The sequence below is a fragment of the Eumetopias jubatus genome, unplaced genomic scaffold (assembly GCF_037043125.1).
Source record: "Eumetopias jubatus isolate StellerSeaLion01/CBP00866 unplaced genomic scaffold, mEumJub1_p1.0 scaffold_17, whole genome shotgun sequence".
In the NCBI taxonomy this organism is placed as follows: Eukaryota; Metazoa; Chordata; class Mammalia; order Carnivora; family Otariidae; genus Eumetopias; species Eumetopias jubatus.
The window spans coordinates 17998749-18025994 of record NW_028274823.1 but is presented as its reverse complement, the minus strand read 5'-3'; the positions used below and the strand labels follow the sequence as shown (position 1 = coordinate 18025994).

Genomic DNA, 27246 nt, shown 5'->3' with positions numbered 1-27246 from the left:
CAACAAAAAAGCATAGCATGGTAAGTCAGCACATTCTTGATTTTGTTTAATCTTTTTGATCTTTTCAATTATCGCTATTTGAAGATCAATAGTCATTTTTTCCTACTATGCTTAGAAGAGGCGCAGCGGTGGTTTAATATGTGTTAGGACCATTTGCTTTAAAGAAACACATCCACAAGTTTCGGTAGGTTTTTTTTTTTTTTTTAAGTTAGTCATGAAAAATGTTATACAGTAAATTGTTCTGAATTCCTTTACATATTGGTGTTTTTAATGGTATATTTTGGCTTTTGTATTTCCCCCCACCAAAAAAAAAAAAAAAAGAATTCAGTAAGATAATTAAGCTCTGGATGTTGTCAAGAATTTTGAGGGTACTTTCAGCAGGCAGAAAACTTAGGAGTGAAGTGGTTCTCTAACTTTATCTAAATTCAGCTAGTTTCCCCCCATTTCCTTCTATGAATGGCATCAGATAGCTATTAAAGCTTAATTTCACTGGAGAACTGCAAAGCATTACTTTCTCCAACTTAGGTGAACTTCTTTGGACTATTGAAATTGCCTTTATGTTTGCCAAGTTGGCAAACAAAATATCAGGCTTTGTTCTTTTGATTGAATGCCGGGTTGCGGGGGGGGGGGGATGAGTAAGAAAGCCCTGCCTTTTTTTTTTTTAAAAAAAAAACACCCCCTCCCTTTTTTGGGGGGGTGGATTGTTGTGGAATCGGGGGAGATCCCAGTTATTGTGCCCTTCCCTATCAAGCGAGATAATTCTGTGAATGGAACTGTGCGTGAGCATCCTGTCTGGCGGCGCTGCCGGTGTGTGCTGCTCCCCTGTGCTGCGGGCGCGCCGCGCGGCTGCAGGGCGGGTGCTGCCCTCCAGTGGAGCCTGCGGCCGGCGCGGGCCGTCGGCGGCCATCGGGGCGCGCGGCAGCATGCCCGCGAGCCGGCGGCGGGAAGGAGAGCCCCGCAACCCGCTCTAGATGGTAAGCGGCCGGCGCGGGCGGGCAGGCGGGCGGGCGGGCGGGCGGGCGGGCGGGCGCGGGGAGCCGGGCGGGCGGCGCGCGGTGGCCGACCCGCTGCATCCCCGCGCGCGCGCCGCCTGCCGCGCCCTTGCCTGTCCAGTGCCTTGCATGCTCCCGGGCTCAGCCTTCACCCGGTTCGCTGTCACTTTGCAATAACTTTTAAGATTGATATCCCTTGACTGGTAAGGTGCCCGATGGAGTAGGTCTTTTTTTTTTTCTTTTCCCTTAACTCTCTTAAAAATAATAATAACGAAAAAGAGAAAATGACAATACTTTTTTACTCCGAACTTTTAGCTCGTGACAATGCAGACCGGCTTTAGTCTTATTGTTGAACTCGGAAGTGACTGTGTGGGGCGGGGGGTTCGCTTCTTTTCGCCCACCAAGTTAAAGTCACAGACGCTCCACCCTCCTGGCTCCCCTCCTTCCTCCCTATCCCCAAATATTTTCGTAGAGGGTCCGCATTTTTCTACTTTTTGTATACATTCGTGCAAGACCCATTTCCCCTTCCGCCCGTCTCAAACTTCGTTATTTAAAAACAGAGCGCCAGAACTTTCGCTGCTGCTGAGGGGTGAGGACCGTGGGGCGTAAATGGGCAGTCTCTCCGGCTCCTTACCTTCTTTCTCCAACACTTGACTGGGATTTCATGCTAAAGGCAGAGGAAGCTCTCGCTCTTTTTTGTTTGTTTGCTTTTGGTTTGGAGAAGTTTAAAAAAAAAAAAATCCCATAGAACTTTTCAGTATCCTATCACCTTTTGATTTTTTTTTTTCCTGGAAATATTCTTCTGACACATTGGGCCACCCTGGGGACAGACTCGGGATAGGGCGATGGGACAGCAGATAATCCGGAAGCAGTTTTTTAGGAGGAGTGAGTTTGAAGAAATTCGCCAGATTTCCCTGTTCTTTTTGAGGAGGAGGAGGAGGAGGAGGAGGAGGAGGAGGAGGTCTGTCTGGAATGTGTTGGCTCATCTTGCTGTTTCCATTTTCCTTGTCTTTTGAGAAAGCCAGAAAATACTGAGTCAAAGTTGCCCATCCTGTTTGCTGCACTTTATAAGTTATTGTTGCTGAATGATTGGGAGCTGTCCATCAGCGGGGAGGGAAACTTGCAGTTTACTTAAGAAATTGCATGTGGGACAAAGGCAGCTGGTGGAGTGCGGTGGTCCTCGTGAATAGAGGGAGGGGAGGCAATTAGGAACTGTGTGGTTGGGGCTTTTTACTTGTCAAACTGGAGGCTCATTGCTTTTGTTAACCGCCATGTAAAGGGAAATGGCAGGGTTTTGTTTTGGTACTAAGGACCTTAAAGATTGCTGCCTGACACTTACACAGGAAGGCCGGATAAGTCTAGAAAGAGGGGCCACAGAGCAGTATTTTAAAAAAGAAGAAAAGAAGAAAATTAAGAATTCTCACTTTTTGTTATCTTTAAGCCCTTCCAGCCTTTTTGTTTTGTTCTTTTTCTTTTGGGCAGGGAGGTGGGGTGGGGTGGAGTGAGGGTTATTAACTCATCTGGTGTATTAAAGACCAATGTCATGAAAAGGGTCCTATAAACAGCTGGGCGGTCGGGTCGGTAAATTAAAAACATCTCCTCGATGTTAGGTGTCCTGCCGCCAGAAGAAACCAAATCTTTGCCACTGGTCTTGCTTCAAGCAAGACAGATCCAAGATCCCATGTGGCAGCAGGGGGGTTTTCTTACCTGCATGCAAATCGGAGTTGTGTGTTTGCTTTTGAACAGGGTGAAATTATTTAACACTTGGGGTGGGAGAGAACCCGAAAGGCTCGTTTGGTCCTCTCCAAGTTTCTTCTATCTTTAACCCCCTCCTGGAGAAGCCGCCCTCCCTCACTCCCCTCCTTCATGTAAAAGAGGACGATTTCAGGCCTGTGATGTCTGAGTCTCTCAACTCCAATTAAGTTACACCCACACCAATGTACCCGGCCCTGGATCCTATGAGAGCCCCAGGAAAAGTAAGTTGGGTTCGTGGGATTTAGGGTTAGCCTTTTGCATTCCTTTGCCTTCTCTTTTCTCTGTCTCTGTCTCTCTTTCTCTCTCTCTCTCATTCTGGAGAAAGCTCACAAAACTCAGCAGTCAAAAAGCAAGTGACTGCTAGAATACCAGGAAACACAGGAAGCTACGTTCTTCTGCTTCCAGAGAGGTCAGTTGAAAATCTTTCCAGCGCAGTCTTTTACTCTAGAAAGAAAAGAGGGTGTGTGTGTGTGTTTGGCAGACAAGGCCCTACCAAGTATCACTCCCGTGTCACCATGACAAGAAAATATACTTTCCCTCCTCCCTCCTCCTCTTGCAATGCAGCCCTCTCTCGAAGAAGAAGAAATTTGTTTTGAGGGATTTGACAATCTTGCCGATAAAGTGCCTGCCTGCTGCGTTGGGTTGATCATTTTCCCTCATGGCTGACCGTAATTTCTTAGCTACTCTTAGCGGTAGCTCTGTCCCCTGTCCCCGCTGCCCAAGGTAACGGGTGAGGGAGGGGGACTTCGCTTAGGTGCCCTGAGCTGGCTGGGGAACATGGGCCTTCCCCCTTCCTTCACGGGTTTTGTAGTGGTGAAGATTAGAAACTAGAAGGAGGTTTTTTTTTTCTTCTTCTAATAATTTAAAAGAAAATTCCATTTGCAACCAGTTGAACTAGATTATTAGGTTTCTTTTTGCTTTATTATTTTTTTTTTCTATTTTGGTTTTGGTTTTTGAGGGATGATGTGTGTGCAGGGGGACTAATTAGCAAAACAATGCTGGGCAACTGTGAGTGAGAACTCAGAGCATTTTGAGTCAAACCAGGCAGAAATTTGGAGCCTTCTCTCTCTTTCAAGATGCTTTTTTCCAGCTCTGGAAGTGAAAGGCATAAAGGGAGGGGAAGCTCGGAGGAAGAAGGAAAGTGAGAAAAGCAGTCAGGGAGGAGGAAAAAGCTGGCCCAGTCCCATCTTGAAGGTGCAGAGAAAGTTTTTTGTGAGGTGGAGAGAAAGAAGACCAAGGCTAGTATGTACCCTAGGGATACAGTTTTAGTGGGGATGGAAGATGTGAGTGGGAAGGGAGGGCCAGTGGCCTCCGGGCTCTCTCTTTTCCAGCAGTTGGGCAGTTGGCACTTCAATTTGAATTGCTGGGTGAGTAGTGGGTGTGGGTGTGCGTGTGTGTGTGTGTGTGTTCGTGTCCTTGCTTATGGTCTTGACCCTTAAACCTCCGTGCTTTTTTTTTTTTTTTAAATTCAGACGATGGGAAGGGGAAAACAAAACCAAGAATAAATGGTCAACTCAAGCTGTGTCCTTTCCCTGTGTACTTCCCATAGCAGTGTTCTGGGAAGTTGGGGAGAAAGAGTTAAAAAAAAAAAAGATGAGGAGGAGAGAAAGCTTGACTTTCATCACAGTCCTTAAGCTATATACCAATGCAGAGCCTGCAGAGCCGGCTCCCCAAGTTCCAGGAAGCTGGGGATCCGGAAAGGGGTGGTGGGGTTGAGGATTTCTTTTTTAACAAATAAATTTTTCTCCTTCACCCACCAGGGTGGGCTCCACTGGAAGAAAGAGAAGGGAGAGTGACGTTGCCTCAGAGAGGAGCATACTTTCAGAGCTTGAGACGGCCGAGCATTCAGGCTCTGACAGTAGCAGGGCTTCTGTCAACTGTATGTTTTGGTTTCATATTTAATGCTAACTTTCTGTTGCTCTGTCTTTAGTTTTATTTATTTTCCATCTCAAATTTAGATTCCGGCCTTTTAGGGCTACCGTCTTGCCCGCAGTGTCTGTATTTTCAAAAACTTAAACAGAAAACGTGTTCCTCAGAAACCTGAGCAGGAGACCCATGACAGCCCATTGTGGTGTTAATGATTAGGAAGAAGGTCCTTTTGCAACACCAGTTTGGGGCTTAGGTTACACTCTGCTCTGTTCAACTGTTGGGTCAGATCCTTTGCCACAGCTGTCAGGGCATTCTCGAATTTGGAGGCGATTCCTAGGGTTACTTTTATTACTGTCTTTTGTTGTGGAGTGGCCCAGCACAGAAACCTTTGCAGTGGTCAGCCAGCTCTTAGATCCGATTTTGGGAGGGGGAGGGAGAAAAAAAATGAAATCTACAACAGCCTGTAAGAGTCCTTATGTTGTCAAAATCAGGAATTAAATCCTGTATGTCCTGTTAAAACACAAAGTGGTAAATACTTCCCAGGTATGGCTTGGTTTTCCTTTCTGGTCGTGTGCAACTTTTCTAGTTCAGTCCACGATTGTGTGACCTGTCCAGAATCGTGGGGAAAGACAGTGCAAGCTGACACTGCCAACGTCTAAGTTGTGTTGCCGTAAATTGCCCAGCCCAGCCTAGCCTCCCTTTCCGAGATTCCTGAAAGGTTCCAGAGCTTTGTTTACTCAAATTACTTGGGTTACTTAATAGCAGCCCTGCTCCTTTGGTGGCCGCTAACCCTCCATTCTTGATGTCTCATGAGAAGGGAGTTGTTTGAAAGGGTGAATTCCCGACTCCAATGACACAGATATTATGATCTTTGTATTGTCACAACAGGCTGCTGCGTCGGCATTTTCTGGAAGCAACAGAGCCTGCAACCTTATATTCTTAGGGAAACCTCCCTTTTGTGGTTTGGGGTTGGTGGGGGGCCTGGCTGAGCTATGTAATGGAATTCTTTCCTTCTGCAACATTTCGGAATGTGATGAAATCTTGCCATGCCCTCCAGATTACATACTTCTGCACACATTTGAAGATTTTTTTTTTTTTTAATTGGACTTTGCCTGGGTCATTCCCTAGTTACGTTAAACTTCCAACTCGACAGCTTGCTTTGAGAGGGGGTCGCGTCCTTTTCACGTGTTTCATTTATGGGGATGGTAGATGTCCTTTAAAGGATGCCCATGTTTGGGACGCTAACAGGGCAACTGAGAGCAGAACAATGCAGTACCACCTTTGCATCCGTCATTGCTGAATTCCTGCTGAATCCAGGGTTTGGGGACAGGAAAACGTTCATCCCTCCTCTCTGTACCTGCTCTTTTCTAGGGGAGAAATTCACCTGCTCTCTGAAGGAAACAGCTGTTTCACAGAGCACTTACCAGCCTCCATGTAGCAGGCATGAATTTCAAATCCAGTACTGTCTAGATTCGAAAGTTAGGCACAGGGTATATTAGAAAAACAAAAGACATTTTTGTACAGCTGGTCATTGTAAATAAATTAGAAGGGTGGTATCAGGTTTTGTTCACTACTTTCTTGAAATCCCCAGGATGTAATAACCATTATGTACTTAAAATTTACTCTAAATCAAAATTGGTGATTTCCTTTCCATTATATTCAGGAATCCCCAGATTTGGGGTTGTTGGGGTTTTTGGGGGGGGCGGTGGGTAGTCTGGAAATCATTATTTTTTTTTTTAAGTTGTTTTGAATGTGAGCTTTTGGATTTCTTCATTTGGAATAGGTTAGTTTTATTCCTGGCTCTGTTTTGAAAATCTGCTCTCCTAGAAACAGCTGTACCCTCTTACCCAATTCTCAAACATTCTCTGCAAACGTGGGACACTCAACAAGATTGATTATGCTAACACTAATCATTTAATACCCAAGTAGTAGAGAGAGATCTTTCGGGAGGGTGGAGGTTGCGAACTACCCGGAAATTACTTAGGGGTGAAGTGGTTCGTTCTTCAGCTCTGAGACCTGGTAGAGGATTAGGACAGTCAGAGGACCCCCGTTGTGCCTTCGGCACCCCACCCCCAACCTCTGCCATGCTGTAGCAGGTTCCTGGAGGGACACAGGCAGGACGAAAATCCTGGGAACTCACTGGTCAGGGGCCAGCCTGGACCGGGCGGGCCAAGACTTAAGCTTGCAAGTGCTTTAAAGGTTAGTTGGGGGAAGCACAATGGGATGCTTTCTTTTTACTGGGAAATAAATGAGAATGAGTGGAAATAAATTATGTTTAATGAACTTAACTGGAAGTAACTGTTCAAGAGCCTGCGAAAGCGCAGTGTTGCCGGGTCGGCCTTTGGCTCTTACAAAGCCAGGCAGCTGGAGCACATCTTTATTTTCCAGGTTAAAATGTTCCCCTTTGTGCGCCCACTCCCCCACCCTGACACCTCCAGCCCCTCTCCCAACCTTCCCCTCCTCCTTTTTGGGGATTAAGAAAAGGCCATTAAGAGCAGAATTTGGCCCCCTAGACCCTGAATGCTTGGCAGTCTCTTTGGTGTGTTACCAGCTGGGCGGTGATGTTATGGAAGGGACGGGGTGGGGGTGGGGAGACGAGGGCTTAAGATGGTTTCAGTTAGTTCTGTGTATATGCATATGTGTGAGAGAATTTGGAGGAAAATTGACTGCACATTTATTCTCTCTCTGCCTGCCCTGTTCAATCATTTCCCTGCGCGAAGAATTTTAATGCTTGTGTGAGTATATGAGAAACTATGAGTCGGCAGAATTTTGTAGAAAGCAGGGAGAGCATCTCTCTTCCTCTTGCTGTACAAATGGATTTGATTCTGGGGTTGGGGGAGGGGGTCTGGCCATCAACAGTTTACCAGACAAACAAGCAGCACCCTGAGCGTCAGGCTCCCTCCGGTTCCAGAAGCTGTAATTTTGCAGCCTTGTGGGTGGGCCCAGGCATCCCCAGCAGCGCGGCCAGGTGAGGCAGGTTGTGTGCTGGCCTTGCAGGCTGGGTCTTTCTTTTCTGCAACTCGCAGGCAGCCCTCCTTTTTCTTAACCACCTCCTTTCTCCAAGCAAAACTCGGACCCTGTGAAGCCTTCTGTCTTCCTTATTATTTTCAGCACCAGTGCTGTTGCTATCAATATAAGCTTTGTCCAGGGAAACGACGTGCCCTTAGCTGGGAGCAGGCCCTGTGGGAGAAGCAGCCTTCGACCATGAGTGGGCTCTGGGTGCTGCGCTGGATGGGTCCTGGCTGGTTGGGCTTCCAGAGCTGTGGGGGGAGAGGGGCAGAGTCAAATGTTTGCAGAAGCCCATCTGGCCGAGGGTGGAAGCCCGCCCACCACCCTTCCCTGCTGTGTGTGTAGGAGCTTGGCAAGATGCGATAGCGACATGTTTGCTAGGTAAGTCGGGGCCCGTGCGTGCAGGCCTGCATCCAGGCTGCCGTGTGCATCTCCTGACGTCACTCTCACGGCTGCAGTGGGTGCTCCTTGTCGGGGGAGTGGGTTGTCGAGGCAGGAGGGCTAGCTTTGCTGACCATTCCGCCACTCTGGTCCATCGCCTGAAAAAACAGGACTAGTTGAGTCACAGAGGGTTGTTGCTGAGTAAGGAACAGCCCCTCCTTCACCTCCACCCCCTCTCTCCAGCGGCGCTCCATGGCTGCAGTGACGTGCGACATCATTCATGTTTCGCTAGTCGCCATTGGCCTTGGTGTAGCCGTAGTCAGCGGCATCCCGCAAAATGCATGGAGATGAGCTCTAAACCCATTTTTTTAAATGTAAACCGGGAATCAACAGTGTCCCTTCCTGATGCGGATTTCAGCCCCTGGGAGGGCTGGGGAACCTAAGGCCACTGAAGACCTTCCAGGTCTGCCCTGGGGAGGGGAGAAGGCTGACAAATGCCCCTCTGTGCTGCTTTTGTCTTATTGTGCTGGGCTCCTCAAGGCACTTTCTGGCCCCATTTTTCTTCTGCAGAAAAGGAGAGCAATAGGGGAGTATTGAAGAGGAGGGCCGGCGGAGAGGCCGGGGCCAGCAATGGCTCTATTTGTTTTCAACGTCTTCTGATTAATAGGTTGTGAGGTGAATGGCAGGCTTTCATTCCCTTTGGGTTCCCCACAGTTACAGAAGGTTGAGGGGTCGGGGTTAGAGGAGGGGTAGCAGGGAGATCTAGAAGTGCCTGAATCAATCTTTCATTTGCCAGGTTCCAAATCACGAGCAGCGTTCGGACGGGTGTGTGGGCGCTTGACGATGAGGGTGGCACGGCCAAGTTGCAGAACACTGTTGCTTAAGGGTTCTCCAGAGGTCAGAGGTCAGCCACCGGGGTGCCCCCTCCCCACTCCCCCCACTGTAGTTGGATGAATACTTTGGGTGGAAGGGCTTTGTGCGCTTTGAGGGCTGGTAAAGGACTTTTTTTTAAAAAAAAATCATTTAACTATTTAGTGCTCAAAACCCGTAGAGCATAATGACCAGAACTGGGGAAGACTCTGCTCTGGGTAGCAGCCATTTCTCCAGGTAGAAAGCAGAAAGCCCTAATGATTTACGGTCAGATGAGGATTTTTGTTCCCTTTAAACAGATACTGTTTACTTCATTTAATGGGTTCGGGGTTTTTTTTAGCTGACTCTTTCTTAGTTTCTTGTCAGCTGGAACTGACTGGGTGCGCTATGTTTTTATCACCAGAACCCTGCTGGGCCCTGATACTGCTTGTGTCTCTCTGTTTGAGGTGCGGAAACATCCCATTCAATGTCTTTATCCCCCACTTACCCTAATCAGCCACACATTATAAAATCTCCTGCTAAAAGTACCTGGTGCCCTGTGGCGGGGTGTTCTCGCTGAGGCAGGGAGCCCTGAGCTACTCCTAACTTGGGGTCTGGGAGGGGGGCAGCAGGGAGCACTGTTTGCTGAAACTGGTCTAGGTTCCAGGGGCTGGTAGGTGGGAGTGGGAGGAATAGATCCCTCTGTGAGTCCTGAAGCATCTCTGTCCAGGTGGGAAGGTTGGCGCAGGCTAAGCTTGGGGTGCAGCTCACCACCTCAGCACGGCAGTGAATCCCATCCCAGCATCAGTCTCTGAAGGGCACCATGGGCCGGTGCCATCAGGCAGGTGAGCGTGAAGACCTGGAAACACCACCTTCCCAAGGCCTGTGACCTGGGACACCTACTGTGTGGAACTAATAAGAAATGCCAGCTACATCATAGGTATGCTGTGAGGACCGAATAAACTATGTCCTACCCAGCACCACGGCGGGTTCAGTGGCAAGGCTGCATTCAAAGGTGGCAGTGGTGAGCTGTGCTGGCGTTTACTGCAGAGCTTCGGGACCAGCAGCTGGTCAGTGCTCCTCTCTCCTGTTCTCCCTTCGGATCATCTAGACGAAGCGTTCTAGGTGGCTCCAGGGGTGAGTGCCAGGTGCCAATGGTGTGGGTGTGTATGGGCAACGGTAGCGTCACTCCCGGACCTTCTGTGGAATTCACGCTTGCTGCTTCTGTGGCCCGGAGAGTCCTAGTTTTCAACCTGTTCCTAAAGGGTTAGATACAGGTAACTAGGCTCTCCATGCAACTCTCCCGACCTTGAATGTTGGTTAGCTGTCACTGGAGGTAATGATTTTGCACCCCCTAGGCAGTTTTGAAGACCTACTTAATATTTAGATAAGGTAGTTACCTAAAAGGTACCTGGTTCCATGTTGCAGTTGTTTGCCTTGAATAGTGGACTCTTGTCTATAAAAAGATAAGAGGGGGAGAGAGGCATATTTCCGGCTGTTACCCCACCAGCATAGATTATTGCTTTCATTTAGATTCCCTGGATCATTTCTGGAAGGTTGTCTGTGTCCTTCCCCCAGGAAAGATACTTTTCACCGTTGGCTTTTCTTAGGATGGTAACAGTTTTGAACACAATCCTTAAAGACCTCTTTAAAGAAGTGGGCACTGATCGGAGGGAAGGGGAAAGTCTAAGGGACATTTCCTGTTTGGGTTGGTTGGTGTTTCACTTATATGAACTCCTACTTCAAGGCCCTCACCCTGATTCTGGAAGGCCCTTGGTCATCTCTAGCTATTCTTATTTAAACTTAGAACTCTTCTGTAGGCTTTCTTATTTGCTAGCATGAGAAAGTGATGGTTTTTCTCAAAATAGATAAAAAATACATATATTTGTTAATTAAATATCACATTTTTCAGAAGAGCATGCACTTGAGGAAGGGTGGCCACAAAACCTTCATACACTCTTGGCCCTATAATAAACATCTTGCCTTTGAATTAAGGAGTGCAGTCTGTGGATGCATTTCCCTCTGGGAATTTCATTAGAACGTACTAGAGGGGTGGCCAACCCCGCCTTGCTCATTAGTACTCTTGGATAGTATTTTTCACAGTTTTTTTTGTATTGCATGAGTAGCTCTGTGCCAGGCCCAGTGTTGAACATTTTACAGGCATGAGCCTTAATTTTCACAACGATGCTCTGAGGTTGACCCCCGTTCTCATCTGGAGTTTGCAGAGACAGGACGAAACTCCTGAGACAGGTTGCACAGCTAGACCGGTCAAGTAGAATTTCCATCTGGGTCTTCCTTGCATTCATAGCCTTCACTCTTGGTCACTGTGTATATACCCTGGGGCTCTAAAACCATTTTTAAGGCACTGTACTTACAAAGTATAAGACTGGCTGGTTTCTGAAGGTCTGTCCAGCTTTGTTCTCTGATTCTGAGTAGACTCCATGTTAGTGGAGTGAATCTGTGAGACTGTGAGATCTCTTCCTCTAATGATTGCAGTCGCAATTCAGTGGCTCTTCGGCAGCTTATGAGTCTCACCACTGCCATAGGCTGGACGTGACAGGGGCTAGAAAGCTCTAGAAGACACAGTCTTTGTCCTTAAGGAACTTAGCTACAGTGGGACCAAGAAAGGTACATACGTGACTCCAGCCTGGATATGATGTGACATAGAAAGAAGGGACTGTGGGGTCCTCAGGCTGGAGAGATGGGGCATTGTCACAAAGAACATCCTCCCATGCACAGTAGTAGCACAAGTACAGGCAGGTCGTATGGGAATCGTGACTGGACCCTGGTCTCTGCAGGGACGACCGCATTCCTTTCCCCTGCTTGTTTGGGAACCGGTCAGCCTGGAGAACGTGTGGTTTCCCAGGGACCTGCCTGGCATACAGTCATGATCAGAAGAGAGAACCATGTCCCCATAGGGTTGCCATTTTCCCCCTCCTTAAGCTGGGCAGCAGTGGCTTCGAAACCACCCCCTTCCATGTTACAGAGTCCGACCGGACTGGAAAAAAACCTGTTGGCTAGACTCAAGTGTGCAAAATAACATGAAGGTGATGGTGTCCAACTTCTGTCAGAATGAGCCTCATGCATGTTTCTAAGAGGAAGAGGGAAAAGTAACTTTTAAATCCTATGCCTGGCGAGCACCACTGTTGCACGGATTCTATCTTCATCCTTCGCTAGACAAGTAGGGAAAGGTTTTCCCCGCATTTCCTGTTAGTCCTGCTTGGAAGGCAGCCATGGAATTTGTGCTTCTGAACTGTAGACAGAACTCTGCCTTTGGGCAGCTTCTCCCTAACAATAAAATAATAAATAAGAATAGTAAACCACCAGTCCTGTGTTTACCATGTGGTAGGTTCTGTGCCAAACTCTTCCCATGGATTTTCTTGAGAACTAGGATTCGGGATTCGTGTTAGGACCCGGGCCTCTTAACCCTTTGTGCTTGTCTGCGCCCATGTGGTTCTGTAGTCCGGGAGTCATGGCTGAACAGACAGAGCTACCATCTCTGGCACTCAGTAGGCTGACTCAAGATGCCTGAGTCCTGAGCCCAGACCCACTGAATCGGGTTCCTGCTGAGAGATTTCCTAGGCCCAGGCATCCAGATCTGTGACGAGCCTACTGAGAGAAGCTTGACTCCGCCGGAGCTGAGAACTGTCGGCTCCGCTGCCCACTACCAGCCCTTCTACCCCCATCCTTTGCTTCCTTCCATTGTTTATGGTGATCCTGCAGCCCTTCGGCCTCTAAGTGACGGTCTTCCCTGCTTTGGGTTATCGGTGGCTGTTCCTACCCATCTCATCGTTTTTCCACCCTCACTGTGAACTGTCTAGAACTGGTCTGCCTTCTTCCATTTCCACGGGTGTGTGTCTTTCCAACCAAACAAAAAAAACTGGAAGGTGGCAGTAGTCATTTTCCTCTCCTCCTGGTGGCCTTCACTCTTCTGACTGGGCCTGTCCCTTCCTCTCCCTGGCTCTTCTTTTGTTTCCCCCTCTCCACCCCGGCGTGCAGTAAGAGTTCATTTGTTGGTTACTTTTCAATTTGTCCTAAACAGAAATGTTCCCCCCAAAGAATCCTCAGTGCGTGTCCATAAGATGCTGGCCCTGGCCTTGAGGCAGTATTCCTTCACTCTGCTGGCTTTGGCCTTGTCCAGACCTTCAGGGCTGCTAGGGAGGTGTGACCAAAGCTCCCTCGGCTTTGGCGCTTTTCATTTCAGTGCTTTGATTGCAAACTGGTAATTCACAACATAAGGCTCTTTGAGCAGCTAGCTAGCCTTCTCTGAAAGTGTCCAGTTGTTTATGAGGATCGTTAAACCAGGCTGTTGCAAGTGCTGACTTCTTTTTCTGTAGTTTTTTCTGGAGCATATGGAGGAAGGCTGTATTTTACGTTCCAAACATGCTCATGAAAGTTAGAAGCCCCTTTTAGAGATGCCTTCCCCACAATTAACTGGGGGTGAGAAATGCTCTTTGTATATTATACCCCTTCTTTACTCATTTAAGAAAAAACAAAAAAGGACAAGAAGAAAAATGCAAAGCAAAGCTAAGTGCTGGGTGGTCCCTGAACTCGAGAGGCACTAGTGGGCAGCACTGAAACCTCTCTTCTTTCCTTGTAATGCAATTCCTTTTCCTTGATGTTAATGCAAGTTGTGCCTTCCTAAAAGTAATAAAAGGAAATGAAGACACGTTCCGAAATGAAACTTGACTCTAATCCATTCATCATCTAATACTAGCCTCTTTATCTTTGCTGGTACCTAATCTGGTTAAATGTCCCTGTTGTAGGATTTTAGTGAAAATCCTCTATGGGGAATAGGGTTTTTTTGCAATTGGATTACTCTCAGTAAATGGCCCAGTAGTTCGCTTGTTTCAGCTTCATTTTTTCTTTGTGGTCTTGCTGGGCTAAGTTACAGCACAGCATAGTGGAGGGGGTGGGGTGGACCGAGAGGGGGGCGGGTGGGGGAAGAGAAGAAGAATTTGGGAAGGTCTGGTCATGGCAACTAGAAAAAATCTTCAAAATGCTTTTTTTTCTTTTTTTCCTGCTCTTTCTACCTATCCACCCTTCCTGAACATAAAAATGCTTGTACTTTATTTGCTAGAACTGCCCGTTTCTAAACTGCACCCCTTTTATTAACCCAATTTATCATCATCCAGTTAATTTATTAGCATTCCCCCATGACTTGCTAATGAAATTCCTAATGAATCAGGGCTGCTGTAATCTGCATAAAATATGCAGGTGCTTGCCTGGCGGTTTAGGGCTTTCTGGTAAAGTTCATACTCCCAACCAGACCAGGAGTGGAGCTTTTCATCCGTGCTGCCCGCAAAGGGTCATAGCAGGCCCGCTGGTTGCCAGGGGCAGGGAGCAGTTAGGAGCTGGGGGTGGTGGATAGGGCGGGAGGGTGGGTGGGTGGGACTTGGGCCCTGCTGGGTTTCTTGTAAGGGAAGGTGTTCCTCGCCTGTTCCCTGGGAAGCCTGCTCACCTCCTAAAGGTCCCTCCGGTGGAGCCCTGGGGTCAGGAATCCCCGCCCCCCACCACATGCAGGACCACAGTTGGCCCGGTAGATTAAAGTCCCCACGTCCGATTTACCTGCCGGTTAGAAAAGTGCACAGTCGGGCTCCCTGATGGGGTGGTGGTGGAGGAGGTATTCTTAAAGCCAGGCTCCATAGGGAGGTAAAAACAGAAGCGTGCCTACCCAGAGAGCGGTCTTTACAAATATCTGTTATTTTTAAGACATGGGTGGGGGCCGGGGCTGTGGGTGGAACGGAGCACATCTTACAGAATCCGGGTGGGAGGACGTGGCCCCGGGAGACCCGGGTCCTGGGTTCGGAAGTCTCGGCTGCCAGGAACCAGCTTGATGGTGTCCTCCTCTGTTTCTTTCCCGCCCACAGTCGAACAAAGTGCCAGTCGTGCAGCACCCTCACCATGTTCACCCTCTCACGCCGCTCATCACGTACAGCAATGAGCACTTCACCCCGGGAAACCCACCTCCACACTTACCAGCTGACGTAGACCCCAAAACAGGTAGGCCAAGCGCTTGGTGCCAAGAGCGCATGCTGGGTCTGGGGCCGCCTGGCCTGCTGGGATTTGGGGCGGGCTGTGGGCAACGGTGGAGGGACTCCTGTTCCTCTCCGGGGTGTTGAGAAGTTCTTAGGGGACGACAGAGACTGGTGAGGGGATGGCTTCCCCTGTCCTTAGAAGCCCATGTGTCGCCCTAACAATCTTTCTAGAGTTCCGAATACCCCCCAGAAGGGCTGGCTATGAATCCCACACTGTTTTTCAGGAGTAGCTTATAACTAACTCCCAGAGCCACAAACAGGCTTGGAGGCATCTCATGGCCTCCTTCTCAGCAGCTTGGGGTTACAGGAGCCCTACAAGCCTGACTCCCCAAAGCCCTGGTTCCCTTAGGGGCTGAGGGACTCCAGACACTTGATGATGACTTCTTGGTGCCACATCACTGGGTCCCGCATCGTCTTTGCTGATTTATCTGGGTTCCTCTTCTCCTACAGTTATCATGGGTATCACCAAGCCCATTATACAGATGTGAAAAACAAGTCCATTGTGGAGCAACCAGTAGGGTCTCAGGTGGAAGATGCCACGTCATCCTTCAGCCTTTACGCTTTTCCTCTCCCTTCCATCCCATGTACCCACTGACTGCTTTTTCCCCAAAGAGGGAAAGAGAGGGCAGGGTTACTTGTAACCCTGCCTGTAACAAGATTTCAGACAAGCAGCTGGCCACAGCTCCTAGCGGGATGGTCATGGAAGAACAGCTAAGGCCAGGACAGGCCGGGCGGTGCACCGGCTGGGGTCTCTCTAACCAGCTAGTTAATTAGAAGGATGAATTTTCAGTGGCTATTCCGTGTCACTTCATCAGATGGGATTATTTGGTGTCGAGCTGAGGTAGATTGCCCGTTCATGCAGACTTCGCTGCCCCTGAATGAAGCCACACGTGAGCCGGTTTTCACCAGCCTCTGAGCCCCTTTTGTGCTCGTGGGGGACCCAGTCTGGTGCTTGGATGGCTGGAGGAGGCCGCCAGCCAGCCCCAGGCTCTGCGAGTGAATGGCAGCATCAACGTCTCATTTAAATAATGGTAGTACAGGGAATAGCTTTTAAATGGTTATCGTAAAACATATGATTAACGTCTGCAGACTGTTTACTTTTCCTCTGCGAACATTCTTTCAAGTGTGCAAATGGCTTGGTGTAGGGTCCAAGACCAGCTAATCTGTTTGGTTTTTGTAATAGAGAGAAAGCTATGTCTGCATGAAAATGTCACCCAGGGAGACTTAACTTACAGATTAAAAGCTTCCTGAATGAATTAAAAAAAAAAAAAAAAGGCATAGTTTTCATCCACAGACATGCAGCTCATTACCTCCAATACTGCGTTACTTCTGTAGTATTGTTCGTTTTCTTCCCAGTTCAGCTGCTTAGGTCAGTTCCTCTGTGTCAGAATTGCTCCCAGCGCTCTTGCTTTGCTCAGGATTGAGTGCAGGATGTGCTCCTGTGGAGTAAGTGTGCGGTGGCTCAGGTCTTCAGGATGTGCTCAGCTATGTCACGTGAGCGTTCCCAGCTCTCAGGACGCAGCAGTCCCTGGTCAGCAGCTAGGGCTGGTTCTCCCAGCTGACTGCCTCCAGCGAAGTAGGTTCTAGACCCGAGCCCCCTGGTCTGCTCAGTTCAGATCCTACCCTGGAGAAGAGGCTGTGGCTTGTGATGAGTTTCTGCCACAGCTCATCCTCAAAGCTGAGGTGGAGACATTCTAGAAGAGTTACTTTTTTTTGAAAGAAGGCAAGAGTCACCCTTCCAAGAGCCATAACTGAAAAGCCGTTATTAGAAACCTAGAGGAGGTGACTCTGGTGCAGGCAAGTCATCAGAATTAAAAGGAGTGGAGGCCCAAGCTGGGAGGGCAGAGAGAATGTACACAACTCGATCACCTACTGTGTGCCAAGCCCTTCAGGTTTTCCTTTAGTTTCAAAAATCACACCGATCCCATAAGGCAGAAATACCCAAGATGGCATTTTCGGGGTCTGCGTTTACCCATCCACCTAGAAGGAGATAAACCTATTCGTCAAGGTAGGGCGGGGAGAGATGCTGAATGAAACTTACGCACGACTCTTAATGGTCATAGCTAGCAGAGCTAGCTCTGCTCATGGAAGAGGGGTCTCCGTCCTTTCCCTGTTTCCATCCCCTGGCAGTTTCTCTTTCCTTCTCTCCTCCTTTGTACCTAAAATGCCACTTCTTCCCCCAGGAATCCCACGGCCTCCGCACCCTCCAGATATATCTCCGTATTACCCACTGTCGCCCGGCACCGTAGGACAAATCCCCCATCCGCTAGGATGGTTAGTACCACAGTAAGGAGTTCCATTTTTTAATTCCCTTTTTGTTTCTTACATGGGCATGCTTATTATTTATCCTGTGTGTGTGTGTGTGTGTGTGTGTGTGCGCGCGCGCGTGCATGTGTGTGTTTTGGAAGACAGGGTTGGGGAGGGAGGGCCGCAGGGGTACATGGGGAAGATGATCGCCAAGGTGCCCTGTGGGGAAGCAGGAAAGTCAGTGGCCCTTCAGATGGGCCATGGAGGAAAAAGGTTGTTGATACTTAGCATTCTGAACTCACAGTCCTCCAAGACTCTAGGTTTCTCTCTGTGAACAAAGGTGTCCTTCAGATACTTTGGGAACTGCAGAGGCTCTGAGGGTCATGGCTCTTCGGCTGGTGGCCGACCAGACTGGAGTCCCGTCGTTGGTTTGAGGCGGCACAGGAGTGGGAACAGGCCTAACATCATTTTGAAATCTAGGGGTGAGATTGGGGGGTGGTTCTCTCAGAAACCCCTACCCCCTCACTCCATCCTGAGGGTTACTCCCAAGGTTGGCAACAAGAGTGGCCAGGTCTGTCTGGTGAGACAGACAGTTTGCAACCAGCATCTCTCTGAGATTCTTGGTTCACCTGATTATGAGGGGCGGGGGTGGGGCATCGGGTATCCCTGTGCCGGCCCATGGGGCCTTCCTGAGTGTCCACCAAGGTTCCTGGCAGTGCGCAGGGCACCAAACTGCCTTTCACAATTTGTCTTCCCATCACCCAGCCTTGCTTCTATAGTCCGTCCATGAAGCTTCCTTGGACAGCTTGGAAAATGTGTGTTTCAGAGCCAGAGTAGAAAGGCCTTCGCTGCCTAACCATACCGTGCACGAGTGCGTGTAGGCATGAAGTATCCGTTTCGTGATTGTGTTCTTGTGTATGTCGTGTATGTAGTTCTCCATGTTTATCAGTGATCTCTACTCTAAAAAAACGAGGACAATTTGTTGTCATAACAGGAATACATCCTGGGGAAAACTCTGAAGTTTGGGTCTTGGGGAAGAAAGACACCCTTTCATAGCCTTAGAGAAGATAAGTTCTAGAGTAGTTCACCTAGTATTTCTGTAGTTGAACACACTACCCTGGGTCGTGAAAAATAGCTTGTATTCTGAAGTAGCTAGTACAAACTACTGACCATGGGTGTACTTTCTCTTGGTTTTTTTTTTTTTTCTCCTTCATTTTGTTGGGGAGGGTAGACGCGGACGTGAGCTTGGGTCCCATTTCTTCCTCAGAAAATGGGGCCATTTTCTTCGAATAGTTCTCTGGCATCCCTTGCCCCGTTCAGCTGAGGGGGAGATATTTGAAGGCTAGATAAAAAGGAATAGCCAACTCAGACAACCCTCTGTCAGAAAAAGTTGTGTGTCTTTCATGAGGATGCTATTTTGCATGTTGCTGTATTTTTTAATTATTGTAATGAGGTGTGATTGTCTATTGGTTACCCACAATTCTTCTTGGGGACTCTCCCCCCGGTAACTCTTGTCAACACTTGTTAATTTGACAAAAGGCTACAAATTAAGCTCTGTTAATTTAATGTTTTCTCACCGAGATCTAAATACCGAAAGAGGCCCAAAGCGTAACTGAAGTCCTTTGATTCACTGTACTTTATTTTGGTATAAATTTACATTCATTATTGTTTTCCTTTGGATGTGTAGCCCTCAATTAGTGTGATGGCTCCATTAAAGCAAGCGAGACTTCGCCTTTAATTATTACAACAAAACACCTAGTTTCAGCTTGGGGAGAGGGTCTCTATTGACATAAGCAGAGGTTATAAAATTTAATTAGCCATTCCTATCAGATTTATGGCATTCAAATTGTTCTGTGTTTCTTCCCTTTGATCCTTCCTGTACAATCCCCAAGATTTTTGTTCTGATCAAATGAGAATAAAGCTTACTGTGCAGAGAGAACTTTCCCTTTTTCTTCTTTTTCTTTTCCCCACCCCCACCCTTGTTTGCACTCTCTTATTTTGTACCCCCCTCTTTATAGGCAAGGTCAGCCAGTGTACCCAATCACGACAGGAGGATTCCGCCACCCCTACCCCACAGCTCTGACCGTCAACGCTTCCATGTCCAGGTGAGTTCCCAGAACCGGGGCCTCCAATCAAGTCAGCCATGGGGGACTTCTCAGAAAGTTCTCTAGATGGCTCCCAGGCCATCCAGGGGCTACTCCTTCATGTAGTCCTAATGGTCTAAGACCGATAGGGCATTAGGCTTTACTTCTAGAAAATACTGAAAAATAATTGATCTGAACTTCTAAGGTAGGTGATGTCACAGTTTCGAGGTTGAATCTGGGAATCAACGTATTGAGCGGTATTTTTTTTTTTTTTTTAAGAATTTAAAAAGGTGGGAAGAAGTAGTTAGGACATGCGGAACTTTTTAAACTGTTGTTTCTCTGTTGCCCTGTACTCGGTAAGAACGGAAAGGGTGGAAGTAATTTTATTATTACGTAAAGGAGAGTTTGAGGAAGGGTGTAGTCTTTTCAAAATTCAGATTCTTCACTGTCAACAAGAAGGGACACCCCATTCCCAAACATCCCCCCTCTGTAAAGTAGCACTGCCGCATAGGGAATTTTTTAAGTTTTTTACTAGCCACAGTTTTAAAAAGGTTAAGGGGGCAGGGGGAACCCAGGTGAAATTCTTTTTAACGATCTATTTCATTCAACCTCATATTGTCAAAATATTCTCATTTTGACATGTTAGCACTGTAAAGCAACTATTAATGGGATTTTACATTCTATTTTGTACTTTCTTTCTTTCTTTTCTTATCTTTTTTTTGAAATCTGGTATGTATTTTACACTTAACAGCACATCTCAATGTGGACTGGCCACATTTCAAGTAAGCCACATGTGGCTGGTGGCTACCACCCTCGCCTGTGCAGCTCTAAGTCTTGGAAAGTTAAAAAAAAAAAAAAAACTTGTGTGTACAGAACAAGAATTTGAAAGGAACCCATCAAATAACCAGCAAAGAATTCCTACCCCCCGACAAAGGACATAATGTTTGCTTTCCTTAATAGGGGGGCATCTTCAACTTCTAATTTAAATATTTTGGGTCACAAGCTCTACACTGACTTCTCATACTTTGTATGAAATATTTTGTTGTGTTTATTGGATAAAAACAGTGACTGCTTCCTTTAAAAAGAAAAGTCGTGTGTGTGTGTGTGTGTAGGTGTGTGTGCATTCATATATCTTGAAGCATATAAATACGTGTGTATCACACACACATACACCCACATGTGTGTACCTGGATCTTTCTAATCCCCTGTTCTCCTTTCCTCCCTCTAATTAATTCTGGCTAATTTTTCAGTGAGTGCTAGTTTATTTGCAAACTGGTTGGCAGCAGTAGGCTTAAGTAGTCACTAATCGCTCCTAATGATAGTTTTATTTTCTGTTCATCTGATTTTCAGTCAAGTTAATTAAATCGGTGGAGGTTTAGACTTTCCTGATGGGCTACAACAAGTAATCCATTTTGATGATGGCCCATAATTAAATCAGCATGCATTACATGGCAAGGATGCTGTCCCTAGCATCTTCCCCCAATCTCCGTGGTCCGTATGGGAACCCAAGACCGGAGGGAGGGTTGGAGAGACAGGACGAGCCAGCCCCTCTTCCTGCTTACAGAACAGTAATTTTGGTGTGGGGGAAAGAGTAAGAATCACATTCATTAAGAAAAACAGGCTGTAGTCTACCTCCCATTTGTAATTAGGCCATGGAGAGGACATAATTTTAAAGATCCAGTCCTCGTGTGCGATAAATGATCTCGGTTTCAAAATCCACACCAATATGGGTTAGGCGGGAAAATGCTTGTGCATCCTCCTCTCCAGTGAGAGGAGGAAGGTTATGTTCATTAAATAATGTCATCACCACCTTGCAAAGCCTGGGAACGAATTGGGAGTCTCCCAAGAGGAGAGCTGCTTCTGAGAGCAGCTCCTAATCCACCGCCCCATCTTCCCCCAAAACCATCATTTATCATTGCCCCTGATTGTTTTTCTTGTTTGTTTATTTGGTGCATTCGAGAGGTTAAAAGCAGTGAAGGAATGGTCGGATAGAGATTGGGGTTAAGCTTATCGATTGAATTATCATTAGGAGGTTAGCCGATGATTTAGAGGTGGGCAACAGGGGTGGAGGAAAGGAGGGAGACAGTGGGAGGAAAGGTCAGGGGCTCAGGGTGCAAGGGGGAGGCCGCCGATTCCCCAGGTAGGCCTTATGAAAGGTAGCTAGTTAAAAAGCGTATACAGCAAATTAAATACATTATTGTGGTAATGGGGCGACAGAAGTATAGGTCTATTATACTTATGGCAGTTATAGGAAATGTAGGCAGCTTGCCCTGTTCCAGAACACCCTTTGATATTCATTCTATTCAGCAGCCGGGGCCAGGACTTCTCAGAATTAAGTGATGGGTCATTATACTTTAAACACCATGGAGAAGCCTAGATTGGCAATTAAACAGCTCTTGCTGACACTCACTTGTGCCACCCTGTGACCCCCTTTAGATTGAGATGTTGGAGCTCCGGGCCCTCAGCCTGCTAAATTGGTGCAAGGCTCTTCTCCTGACGAGAGCAGGCTCTGAAATCTGCCGGCTTCAAAGGGAGAGAGATCATGTATAAACCATAATGTGGGTGCACCGTGGCTCACAAAAAATAAGGCAGGAAGAGATGAAATGTTACAAGTGCAAGGGGGAAAATGAGAGAATAATGACAAACCTAATGCAACTCAAAGCAGGATTGTTGCACAGGAAAATGCATCCCACTGCTTGTGCATAAAATCAAGGCCGGCAGATGACATCCAGTTAACAGAAACGTGTCAACAGTGAAGTAAAGTGAGCGTGAGCAAGAGAGGAGCCCCTGAGACAGCCAGAAACAAAAATTAGTTGTCCTTAACAAGTTAAGGTTCATCATTATATTCTGGCTCGGAGCCATAAAAGCAGACGGGGGTATATAATGAGCTGCTTAGAATTTTTAGGGTGTTTATTGCATTTCATGAAATAGTTGTCTGCAGAAAGGAATTTCTCAAGCAGCGGTGTGCATGTAGCCCCCCCCACCCCTAACACCCCATTTCTTTCTCTGCTATACATTTTTCAGGTAGATGAATGTGTTTGTAAACTTGGAAGTGTTCATTCCTCATGGCCTGTACTGGAAATTTGGCCCCACCCCAAAATGTGCTCAGACTGTGGTAGCTACCTGTGGTGCTTGGTGTGTGTGTGTGTTTGCGTGTGTGTGCGTGCCCATGCCTGCGTGCGCGCGCACACACACACACACACACCCCACACACACATACACCATACACAACACAGTGTTTTTCTGTCTCTCCCCTGCTTCTCTCTCTCGCTCCCTCGCTCTCTCATGTCTGTACACATATTCTCATTCAGCAAGAAGAGAACATATGTATTTGAGGAATGTCAAGCCTTTAAAATTCACAGTAAAAGCTGCCACTCCACCCACCGCTTCACCCAGGGGCTTCCAAGAACACATGTTCTTAACTTATGTTTCCTCAGAGGCCCTCATGCAGTGGAAGGAACAGGGTGTAACATGGGAGTCCAAGTGCCTTCCGAGGGCTTGCTTTTCATTTTCTCAGGGAAAGGGAATGGAGGTTGTTTGCTTGTTTTTTCCTTTCTCTTTTTCTCTTAGACTCTTTCTCTCCCTCCCTCCCTTTCATATACCCTAAAGGACTTACATGGTTCTTACTAAAAAATCATGTCATTGTTACCAAACTTTGATACTGGCTTAAATTTGTAAAAGGCAGTGGTGGGAAAGGGCCACATCAGGATGGAATTTCTGAGTCAGATGTCCCCACGGTGCATCTGGGCCCCTTCAGAAATCTGCCTTGTGCATTGGTATTTTCTCCGTTGATCTACACAGATTCAGTTAGTTCATTTTTTTTTTTTGCTTGTTTACCGTTTTTCAAATTAACATTTGCTACGTTATTTGGGTCAAATGGAAACTGTTTTCATCTCCAGTCCACATAAGGAAAAAGAACCTTGTGAATGCAGGATTCTCTTGAAATCACCATCTCGATAAACTCTTACTTGCACTTCCAGTGCCAACCAGAATTGGCTGCCCGTAGAGCAGGTCTTCATTCTCTGGATGCTCTGCGGGACTGTTTTGGTTTGGATTTATTAAGAAAGCATCAACTGCTTGATCTGGTTCTCCTTCCCCCGAACAGCGCTCCACTTGCTTACTTGCCCAACCTGGACAGGTTGGAGCCTGGAGGCCGCCATTTTGTTTTCTCTCGGGGTTCTCCCCTTTTCTCCCCTCACCCTACTATTCTGTATGGTAGTATATGTTCTTTTAAGAAGGGTGATTCTTCTAACCCTTTACAACTCATGGCAACTCCAAGCATATCAGAAAACGTGAAAGCTGTCTGATCCAGTTGTCACTTCACATGTGGGCCAAGATGGGCATTTCAGAATTACCTCTTTATGTTCTGGTGCGTTTGCATGGTAGGGAAATGCTAATTCAGGGCCCAAGGGGGGTTTTCAAAGAACTTCCTTAAAAATGGACAGTATTAGAGGAGGAAACAACCTTGACTCATATAGTTACCACTTGGATAATCATTTAGAAGGCCTTTGAAGGCATAGGCAACCTATTAAGTAAACGTAATTTAGGAATCCTAGAATTACAGAGCAGGAGAGGGTATACACATCCGAATTTAAAGCTCCATTTATGTGTGTGTATAAAATACAGCTTTTTTTTTTTTCATCTTTCCGTAAGAGGGTATAAGCTTATTCAAAATATCTGTGGCTTATGATGAGACCCAGATAGGAAGTATTTGGATTTTCCCCATCTTTCTGCCTCACTTTCTCTCATTCCTGTCAAAACGGTGGGGCACATCAGCAAAAGAAAAAGAAAAATTTTATTGTACTCCATCAACAGAATATGGCCTAATGAGGCATGCACGGCATTGTCAAAAATGTGTACTTCAACCACGTTAATATTTTATTTAGCTGTCAATATGCAACAATAGATTTCACCTTTCATTCTAGAGCTGATTAGGACTTAGGAAATTGTCTTCTTAGATGCCACTAATAATGCTTCAAAAAACAACTGGACGTGTGATTTCCAGCAGGTAGTCTGAGCCTACTTTTCCACCCAAGTACATCCGTTGTATTTGTCTTTTGCTAAAGATGTGAAAAATCATAATGTCTCTTGTCAGTAGCAATAATGAAGGGGAAGATTGGCTTTAATGACATTATGAGAATCATTATGTTTAATTTATCGCTAATTAATGCTGACAGGTTTCATACGCCTTGGGTTGCTTTCATGTGAGTGTTACGTGCTGGGTTTTTTGTTTTGTTTTGTTTTGTTTTTTAATTGCGTGTACACATCCCTCCCCATTCATTCATTTTGATTCTGACGATTTACACAGCTTCCTGTCTTCCAGGTTCCCTCCCCATATGGTCCCACCACATCACACTCTACATACGACCGGCATCCCCCACCCGGCCATAGTCACGCCAACAGTCAAACAGGAGTCCTCCCAGAGTGATGTCGGCTCACTCCACAGCTCGTGAGTGTCGCTCTTTCGGTCGCTTTCTCTTCCACCATCTTGTCCAGCCCGCTGTTGATGCCTTGGCTGCTGGGTGGTGGCCCTGCCCGTGGTTGGCCATGGTGCGTGTGCCTCGGGGTGTACCTGTGTCCTTGGACAGACTGGGATTTGCAGCTGTGTCCCTGTCCCTAATCCATGACGGAACATTAGGAGGTCTGTCCCGGGAACACGAGAGACACTGGCCTAGGGAATCGTCCACACTGTGCTTTTCCCCTCTGGCTTGGGAAAATGGTGTGTCTGGGACACTCAAGGAGGTGATTACAAAATCTTTCTCTTCCCCCACACCCTCGCTACGATGTTTTTGTTCCGTTTTCCAGGGTGGAGAAGACCCAAAGTGGAAGCGTGCTTCTCATTCAGAACTGCTAGGTTTGGGTGTTGAGCAGCCGGGGAGCTGGGTGCTCTGCTGGGGAGGAAGTGGGACCTTGCAATTGTTTATGGGGTTGTGTCTCTGTTCTGTCTATATCCAGAAAGCATCAGGACTCCAAAAAGGAAGAAGAAAAGAAGAAGCCCCACATAAAGAAACCTCTTAACGCATTCATGTTGTATATGAAGGAAATGAGGGCAAAGGTCGTGGCTGAGTGCACGTTGAAAGAAAGTGCGGCCATCAATCAGATCCTGGGGCGAAGGGTAGGTCTCTCCCTCACTGGGAAGAGGGGGTGGCATGGCACGGTAGCCCCGTCCCTTCAGTCACGTGCTGACTTCTTCAGTGGCCTTCATGGAGGCATGACCAGAAAGACCTTCTCCACACCCGCCGCCATCCTCTCGCCCAGAGAGAGAGCCAGGGAGGGAGCTGACAGATGAGGTTTTGCGTGCCAGGACCCTGCCGAGCAGACCCATCTCTCAGCCCCGGCCACAGGGTAGTTCGTGATGTTTTGCCTGCCTCTGTGTCCCCTCCAGTGGCACGCACTGTCCAGAGAAGAGCAAGCGAAGTACTACGAGCTGGCCCGGAAGGAGCGACAGCTTCACATGCAGCTGTACCCTGGCTGGTCTGCGCGGGATAACTATGTAGGTGTTCATTTTTCTCAGAACTAGAGTCTGTAGAGGTGTGTTGGGGGTTCCCCTGCCCAAAGGGCATGCTACCTGCCACCTGGAATCGGGCCTCAGAACCGTACCGTCTGCCCACTGCTGGGACCAGGGGCAACCTGTCCGAGCACCAGACTGGGGGGCGGGGGTTCTTGTCCTGGCTTCCAGTATGGCTCCATCAGCAGGCCAGAGTTCTTCAAGGAGGAGGGAGGAGGCCAGTGTTCCATTGTTCCAGCCCAGGACCGTGGGATTGACTTGGGGGCTGTCCACACCTTCTTGCCCAGGTCTTTGTAAAGACAAGGCTCTAGGATATGCCTCAGGGGGCTTCTGTGCTTCTCAGCAGGGGTCCCATGGGTCCTGACAGGGCAGGCCTCGGTGGAGAGAGTTTAATTCCTCCCAGGCCTTCCAGCAGCGCCTTGGCCCTTAAGAGGGAGAAAAGGAGCAGTTGCCCTACGCTGTGGTGCAGGACAAGTTGGAAAAGCTAGTTCCTGCCGAGTGAGAGGGGCATGGGGGGAGGACCCCTGCAAGCAACTAGGGGTAGTCTTCCTCTGGTGGGGCGCAGGAAGTGCCCTGGGGCCCCGGAAGGGTCGGCAAAGGGTCTGCGCCGCGTGAGGTGTCTTCCTGGGCTCTGTGTTGACTACAGGATTTGCCTAATTTCCTTCCTGGGGTTTTAGGAAGCACGGCAGGATTGTTGCTTTCACTAATCACAGTGGCCGTGACACCCAGCATTCCTGCCCTCTCCCGACCTTGCTCTCCTCAGGAGACCCCTGTCTCCTCTCCCTGTCATTTCTTGTTCACATTTTGCCCCACAGCCTTGGCTCTCCTCTCTGTGGATGAGCTGTCTCTTACTTCACCTGGTACTTTGATTCCATGGCACTGCGTTTTATAAAGTGATTTTTAACCATTCGCTCTCTAGGGTGGTGAAGGCAAAACTCGCCTTGATACCAGCAGTGGGCTTCTCCTCCCGTCTCTGGTCAGTGGCGTGGAGCCCCGCCCGCGCTCCTGACCCAGCTCTCCTGTGCACGGCATTGTGGTGATGGCGCTCTCTGTATGCGGGCCGAGATCAGTTCAGTTAGTGCTGGTGCTGAATGTGCTGTGGGGCTTCAGAGTTAAATCAGGCACGTCGACTCCCAAAACTTACCTGCCATCAGGGAGCTGCGGAAGGCGCGGGAATCGGTGGGTCCCGGGCGGATGCCGCCTTTGCCGGCTCTCGCTCTTTCTCGTACCTGTCAACCTGTGCGTGCCAGTGTGCCCTTCCCTGTGCAGAGACGGGGGTGCGGAGAACACAGACTGCTGGGCTTCACCCCCGCGTCTTCATCTCTGCCCCCAGCCGCCTCCCTCTGGGTCCCAGTGGCCTTGGCTGGTGGCACGAGGCTCTGGTCCTCCTGGGAGTTGAAACAGGAATCAGTGCTGGTACCTGTCACCGGAATGTTCGCTCTGGTCAGGGCCCTTGTCACTCACGGATGGGCACGCACCGGGTCTGAGCTGCTTGGGACCTTTCCATTGGTCCT

At 48.0% G+C, this 27246-nt stretch overlaps 1 protein-coding gene across 21 annotated transcripts in view; it reads left to right on the top strand.

Moving 5' to 3' along the window:
- TCF7L2 (transcription factor 7 like 2) overlaps positions 1 to 27246 on the top strand; it is a 196184-nt gene that overhangs the window by 155801 nt on the left and 13137 nt on the right. For 9 of the 21 annotated variants that reach the window (XM_088020203.1, XM_088020200.1, XM_088020198.1 and 6 more), the window contains 6 exons: positions 14726 to 14858; positions 17077 to 17179; positions 19159 to 19245; positions 24548 to 24673; positions 25180 to 25339; positions 25610 to 25717. In XM_088020203.1, the coding sequence (XP_087876329.1) occupies positions 14726 to 14858; positions 17077 to 17179; positions 19159 to 19245; positions 24548 to 24673; positions 25180 to 25339; positions 25610 to 25717 (717 nt within the window). Of the gene's footprint in view, positions 1 to 14725; positions 14859 to 17076; positions 17180 to 19158; positions 19246 to 24532; positions 24674 to 25179; positions 25340 to 25609; positions 25718 to 27246 lie in introns of all 21 variants that reach the window. The other 12 variants (XM_088020202.1, XM_088020199.1, XM_088020197.1 and 9 more) reach the window with 3 other exon arrangements.